General features: G+C 36.9%; 2 protein-coding genes across 2 annotated transcripts; one reads left to right on the top strand and one right to left on the bottom strand.

Moving 5' to 3' along the window:
• Positions 1–1372: 1372 nt before the first annotated feature.
• LOC110911705 (chlorophyll a-b binding protein of LHCII type 1) lies at positions 1373–2302 on the bottom strand. Its single transcript, XM_022156335.2, has one exon. It carries the CDS (start codon positions 2235–2237, stop codon positions 1437–1439), a length of 801 nt encoding a protein of 266 aa, XP_022012027.1. The 5' UTR covers positions 2238–2302; the 3' UTR covers positions 1373–1436.
• A 2168-nt stretch (positions 2303–4470) lies between these two features.
• LOC110911708 (chlorophyll a-b binding protein of LHCII type 1) lies at positions 4471–5497 on the top strand. The gene has a single exon (XM_022156339.2). It carries the CDS (start codon positions 4564–4566, stop codon positions 5362–5364), a length of 801 nt encoding a protein of 266 aa, XP_022012031.1. The 5' UTR covers positions 4471–4563; the 3' UTR covers positions 5365–5497.
• The last annotated feature ends 2088 nt before the right edge of the window (positions 5498–7585 follow it).

The following is a 7585-nucleotide window of genomic DNA, read 5'->3' on the forward strand; positions in this document are numbered from 1 at the left end:
TCTTAAATCCTCGCTTGCTAGGCTTTTTTATGGCTGATTCACTGAGCCAGCTTGGAATGCTTCCAAACATTACAGATGGGAGTTGAAACCTAAGACCAAAAAAACCGAAACCAAACAATAATGGTGGTGTAAGCTTCGAAACTTAACGAGTATGATATTGCTGTAATCATCTTCTCCAGTTCACCTGTTATTGCCTTTGCTGTCTCACACCTGTATACTATTTGTATGTAATTTAGTAGGTTTTCCTAGCAAAGTCTTCACACCTGTATACTATTTGTTGTTCTTTGTGGGTTTATTTTTTATTTTTATTTTTTTGCAAATCAGTTTTTTAATCAAGTAACACTCATGAACTATTGATTGTTTGTCTTCTTTGTGAGATTCTGTTATTCATCAACTATATTGTATCAGTATATTTGGGAGTAAATTGCAATTATATATATTGTATATTTGTATCTATACCTGCAGAGAGATTTCAAATCCAATAAAGCATCATCTTTTAAAATGACCCGTTTTGACCGGTACCTTTTCTTCTTAATACACGTTCTTACGTGAAGCGAACCAAATTAACTATTCTGTTGAAACAACCCTTCTTGACCCGAACCTGTTGGACCCCATACCCCACCCTACTCGTTTTGCCAACTCTAATGATTGGTCATCATAATAGAGAGAAGGGGTGTAAAAGAGTTCGAGCTCGACTATTTTTTTTCAATAAAGCTCAAGCTTGGCCCGTGCGTAATTTTTTATCCTTGACTTTGGCTTGTTTCTTATTTTGAGTAATATTCTTTGTCCAAGTTAACTTAAAAAAAATTATTTTATAAAATTAATTACATAATGGTTTATATGGTAAATTCAAATTACGAATTTAGTCTTTTCATTTTAAAAAAAATTAAGGAATTGATCTCAATTTGAGGACATTAGTCACTACTAATTGTTTATATGACACCTTGTATCCCTTTGTTCATATTAGTGACCAACTAGTTTTTCTTAGAGGTGAACAAACCGGGATTTTTAGAACCGGCTAGGAACCAGGTCCGAGTTTGGTCAACAAAATCAACAACCGGTTCCGGGTACGTTGGGTTTTTGACCAGGTTTTGACCAGTTTGGCCTGGTTTTTTCGGGTTTTGGCCAGTTTGGGTCTAGTTTTGACTGGCTAGAGGTGGAACTGGATCTGGTTCGGTTCCTTTTCTAAACCCGGGTCTGGAACTTGTTTATACCTAAAGGTCGGGTAGGGTATGAACCGTTCCGAATCGGGTCCACGGGTCCACATGGTAATTACAGCTACGATAAAATTCTACAGCTACAACTCACTATTTTATCATGATAAACAATTCTATAGTGACCAAATCATCAAAAACAAAATGCCCTGCCCTAGTTAAGAAGCCCAAAAACAACCATATATTAATTCACATATTGTTAAACATCAAATCTCAATACATTCACTTTCCGGGGACAAAGTTTGTAGCATAAGACCACGCGTTGTTGGCAACTGGGTCCGCAAGGTGGTCAGCAAGGTTCTCCAATGGTCCCTTTCCGGTCACGATGGCTTGAACAAAGAACCCAAACATAGAGAACATGGCTAGCCTACCATTCTTGATCTCCTTCACCTTCAACTCAGCAAAAGCCTCTGGGTCATCAGCAAGGCCCAATGGGTCAAAGCTACCACCTGGGTAAAGTGGGTCAACAACCTCACCCAAGGGCCCACCAGCAATTCTGTATCCCTCAACCGCACCCATTAAGATAACTTGTGTGGCCCAAATAGCCAAGATGCTTTGTGCATGGATTAAACTTGGGTTTCCCAAGTAATCAAGCCCACCTTCACTAAAGATTTGGGCTCCAGCCTTGAACCATACGGCCTCACCAAACTTAACACCGTTGCGGGCCAAGAGCTCTGGGAAGACACATCCAAGAGCCCCAAGCATGGCCCATCTGCAGTGGATGACCTCAAGCTCGCGGTTCTTGGCGAATGTCTCTGGGTCAGCTGAAAGCCCAGCAGTGTCCCAACCGTAGTCACCCGGGAATTCACCGGTGAGGTATGATGGGGCCTCACCGGAAAATGGGCCCAAGTACTTGACACGGTCAGGACCGTACCATGGACTTCCTGATGGTGCAACCTTCTTGGGTGCTGCGGTTTTCCTCATGGAAACCCGCCCGGTTCCAAGAAGCTCGGAACCCGATGGAGCCGCTTTCACGGCTTGTCCGGCAAATGGGGATGAGAGAGCCATGGTTGAGGAAGCCATTGGTGAAGGTTGTAAGAAGATGTTTTGATATTTAGAGTTGTGAAGATGGAGAGATTTTTGGAGTTTATTTATAGGGTGAAAGTGCTAAGCCTTTGTTATCTTGAAACATCTGTATCTCCATTCTGATTGGTCACATAAGATCTTTCATTTTTAAATAACAAAATTTAGTTTAAAAAAATATTTAAAAATGAAATTGCTGTATTTTAATTTTAATTTCTATTGAAATCTGAATAACATTAAAAGAATCCAAGTTGAGAGAAGATGACAAGGAATTAATTCTTTAAGCTTAATTATTTATCATTTATATTTGTGGAATTAATTCTTTAGACTTATTTATCTATCATTTTTTTTTTATATCAAGAATACAGATTTTTATTGATAAATATATTTTGTTTCAGTTTTGTATGTTTTTATATGTTTGTGGCTGGCTATTTAGTATTTACACGTGGCAGCTTTGTACTCCACAAGTCTGATATTGCACCAACTAGATGCTAACCTTAGAGATAGTAAATATCATCTGTTTTGGGCCACAATTAATTCTCATGCAAGAACAGCTTGTACATTGCGCTACATTTGTTATTTTGTTTGGTGCTTCACCAACTAGTAATGACTAATGAGCATCATGTGTGTACTTGTACCTTTTCCTTCGTATTCTTATCTTCGTATCATTTGATTAAATCAACAGGTTTAAAGTAAGTATTTGTCTAAATAACAAAACTAATAGAAATGCGTTTAAGTTAGAAAAACCTAAATAATCTAGATAGCTAGCTTAGGTAAGTTAGACACGAGTCGATATCATATCTATGAAAAGCATGTGATTAGTATTGTATATTTTATTTGATTATGAATTATAAAATTCCCCCCCCCCCAAATGAAATTCCAATGAAATTAAGAAACAAGCAACAAAACACTAGAGGGCTTAAAGGTTAAGAAGATGAACATGTGGGTTCACTTTTGGTTTCAAATTTGGTTACTTAGTTGCAAAACTTAATCAGTAATAACAATGTTTAATCGATTACATAGACATAGTTTGCATTGATCATTCCACTTACCTAGAGCATCCACGTACTTATACACCAATCGTCTGGTCCTTAACTATCTATGGTGTACTGGACACGATTGGGTGACATACTATAATCCATATGTCGAATCAACGCAAAATATCAATCACGACAAAATGAATACAAATCAAAGGCCTATGATTAACATCTGTTTAAATCCTTAAACATAATTATCATTCAACAAGTGGAATTGCAACTTGTTAACTTGATGCCAGATATACATATTCGAAACATAAATAAAACCTACATTGACAGATTAGTTAAGTTTAAACACGAATTATAGCAATGCAAACCAACTGGACATCTACTACATATCTAGAGTCTATCTTGTGTAAGGCCCCACAAACCAGGTACCTCACAGCTAGACATCATTGCACCGTTTTATTTCAAAGACTTATTAGGTTTAAAAATACGCAACAAAAGGATTTTAGATAAGAACGGTGTTTAGTTAAAATACATTTGCTAGTAATCAGTTTAAATCTGAAAAAACATAAATAAACACACGTCAATGCCTAGCCACAACCTGAGAAGCTTCACACGCGCACCAAGAGCTCAACATACTCCAAACACTAACCCACAATCAATCTAACATGCACGTAAAAGTCAACTACACTAAGAGAGTTTTAACAGTTAAGTTTAAGCAGTAAAGTGACACCAAAACACTTTACGTAGCATGCCATCAGTTAGGCCATATGTAATAGTTAATGCCCCCTAAGGGGCATTTTCCGTCACATCAATATTATAATGCCCCTTAAAAAAAGTGTAATAGTTAACCCTTTTTACTGTCCTCATTCCATCATTACTTTCTAATTTTGTTATCCTTATTAGGCATTATACTAGAAATGTCCCTTCCTCTTTATGCTCATATAAAGCCCATTACATAGGGCAATGTTGAAGGCATTATCAATCCAATTCACACCCCCAATAAATCTATAATACACATTAGTCATGATGTTATTGGTATTCTCTTGAATATTTGCTTTAGCCACATAAATGCAACCAATTACTTATCTGGATAGAGAATCTCTATAGAAACAAAATAATATACACATGTCTTCTTTTAATTGGTCTTTAGCAATTTTTGTTCGTGGCGACCGAAGATATCACCCCCAATCAAAATCAAGAAAGAGATATTGAAGATAAAATCCTTTAAAAAAATTAAAACCCATATTTGGCTATTTATACCACTTTCTTAAACTCATAAAACTCAAGCAGTCAACCCTCCTTGAGTACAAATTTTCTCATCAGTCTAACCCTCTTATTCAATGGCTGCTTCATCCATGGCTCTCTCATCTTCTTTCACCGGACAAGCTGTGAAAGCGACTCCATCAGGTTCCAAGCTTCTTGGAACTGGGCGGGTTTCAATGAGGAAAACCGCGGCACCCAAGAAAGTTGCACCATCAGGAAGCCCATGGTACGGTCCTGACCGTGTCAAGTACTTGGGCCCATTCTCCGGTGAGGCCCCATCATACCTCACTGGAGAATTCCCAGGTGACTACGGTTGGGACACTGCTGGGCTTTCTGCTGACCCAGAGACATTTGCCAAGAACCGTGAGCTTGAGGTCATCCACTGCAGATGGGCCATGCTCGGGGCTCTTGGGTGTGTCTTCCCAGAGCTCTTGGCCCGCAACGGTGTTAAGTTTGGTGAGGCCGTATGGTTCAAGGCTGGAGCCCAAATCTTTAGCGAAGGTGGGCTTGATTACTTGGGAAACCCAAGTTTGATCCATGCACAAAGCATCTTGGCCATTTGGGCCACACAAGTGATCTTGATGGGTGCGGTTGAGGGATATAGAATTGCTGGTGGGCCTTTGGGTGAGGTTGTTGACCCACTTTACCCGGGTGGTAGCTTCGACCCACTGGGCCTTGCTGATGATCCAGAGGCTTTTGCTGAGTTGAAGGTGAAGGAGATCAAGAATGGTAGACTAGCCATGTTCTCTATGTTTGGGTTCTTTGTTCAAGCCATTGTGACCGGAAAGGGACCATTGGAGAACCTCGCTGACCACCTTGCGGACCCTGTTGCGAACAACGCGTGGTCTTACGCTACAAACTTTGTCCCCGGAAAGTGATATATTTGACATATGCTTGAGTTTGCTATTTTGAAAAATGTATTCAAAGGGTTTGATACAAGTTGTGTGTATTAATGTTGAATATTTATATTATTTCTCATTTTTAATGACACAAATTTGTCATTTTCTGTTATTTATACTTCTATTTTGGTATCTAACTATTACCATGCAATGCAACTTATAAAAGATTTAAAATATAAGAAAGTGTTTGGTATAAAAAAAGAGAACATACAACCTTAGATTTTTGAGTAGCTACGTGTGTTCAAAAAGCATTTCAACAGGAATTACAAAAAAAGTTACATATCCGCTAGACCGCTACTACTACTAAATTTTTAGTTTGGTATGATATGTTACAGGAAACTTTCAAAGTGAAAAACACTAATCAGAGGTGCAAACTTAAAAAGGGAATAACTAGTTGGGCACTTTAAGCCACTGGCGGATTCAGGGTCGGATTCCACTGGGTTCCTTTTGGTAATTTTTCACTAATTTTCATTATTTTTTCCCAAATCATACAAGGTTTACACTAATTTTTTCCATTTTCTTCGAATCGAATGGGTTCCTGGAAACCGATGGAACCATGCTAAATCTGCCCCTGCTTTAAGCCCCATAACAGGGCCGGCTTTGGGCCTGTGCGAGAGGTGCCACCGCGCAGGGCCCAAAGCATCTAGGGGCCCAAAATTGTTTAAAAAATATATATGTTTTTAATATATAAATTTGATATAGAAACATAATACATAAATTCTCCCTTTGGCTTAATGGATGCCGAAATTACGTGTTGAACTGATTATTCCGGGTTCGAACCCCACCATAAGTCTTTTGTGTTCTCATTTTTCAAATTTCTTTTGTTTTCTAGGCTAATTTTTATTAATGATGTAGAAACACAATACATAAATTCTCACTTTGGCTTAATGGATTCCGAAATTATGTGTTGAACTGATTATTCCGGGTTCGAATCCCACCATAACTGTTTTGTGTTCTCATTTTTCAAAATTCTTTTGTTTTCTAGGCTAATTTTTATTAACCGGAAGAAACTTACTTTTTAGTTTTAATTTTGTGGGGGAAACTCATACTTTTTAGTTTTAGTTTAAATCTTTATTTTTCACTTTTAAATTTAGGTCTTCATAAATTTGTAAGTTATTTGATTTTTTTTCTTTTATTTAACAATTTACAAAACAAACTTTACATGTTTACTTGTTTAAATTTGTAGGTTTTTTATTTCTCGTTTCTCATTTAAACATTTACAATATAAACTTAAAAGAACTCAGTATCTAGTTCTATTTATTTTATTTGTATGACAAGGTTCGTGTTGCCAAACTAATTTGAATATGTTTACACATATATTACAATTCTTTTTGCTAAAGAAGATTCAAATGTTAGTTATTTTTGCTTGTCCAAAGGGTGTTGAAACTAATGTTAGGTGTATCAATTTATTTGTAAGATAAAACTAGGATTTCTTGTTTTTAATCAATGCTAATTTGAGTTGTGCAGTCACTTTACTTTATGAATATGGATAATTGTGATACACTGAAATATAAAAAAGAATCGGTATGGATTATAAATACTTGATCGAGAGCTTTACGTCCAAAAACGTTAGGAGTGTCACGATTTGTTTAAACATGAAAGTTTACCATTTTGTTACACTATTTTTGTTTTGTTTATTTGATCACAATTAGCGTCGTATTATGGTTTTTTGATATATGATTGATGAGTTTATGTTATAGGGAGGGGGCTCAATTTTTTTGTCTCGCACGAGGCCCAAAACTTTTATATCATTCTCAGGGACGGCCCTGCCCCATAATGACCTTTTACTTACTAGGGAGCTACATGTCGAATAATGTAAAGGGAGAGGCGTGAATTTCACCCATCACTACACATAGTGTTATAAGCAAGTCACAAGTAATGATGATGTGATTAGGAAAATCACATGCATCACATGATTTACAGTTAAAATCATTAGAATAACTAACACATAAATCACTACGGTTGTGGTTTATTTGAAATTGGTGGCCAAGTGATATCGGCCTAGACGGGCTTTTCGTGCATACAAATCACGTCAATAAACATCAAATTGATTAAAAATCACATGCAATTTATTTATATTTTTTTAAGAAAATAATTAATAGATATATATTTTGACAGTGATCCAATTGAATATGGCCACAACCAGTACTAACTGATAATGGCTTTTGTGTTTTATCCAGTGGCGTCTCTAAGAATTCAC

This window comes from Helianthus annuus, chromosome 15, assembly GCF_002127325.2.
Source record: "Helianthus annuus cultivar XRQ/B chromosome 15, HanXRQr2.0-SUNRISE, whole genome shotgun sequence".
Lineage (NCBI taxonomy): Eukaryota > Viridiplantae > Streptophyta > Magnoliopsida > Asterales > Asteraceae > Helianthus > Helianthus annuus.

What these genes read in the sequence shown, in the direction of transcription:
- LOC110911705 (XM_022156335.2), bottom strand. Translation starts at nt 2,237, where the DNA reads ATGGCTTCCTCAACCATGGCTCTCTCATCCCCATTTGCCGGACAAGCC.
- LOC110911708 (XM_022156339.2), top strand. Translation starts at nt 4,564, where the DNA reads ATGGCTGCTTCATCCATGGCTCTCTCATCTTCTTTCACCGGACAAGCT.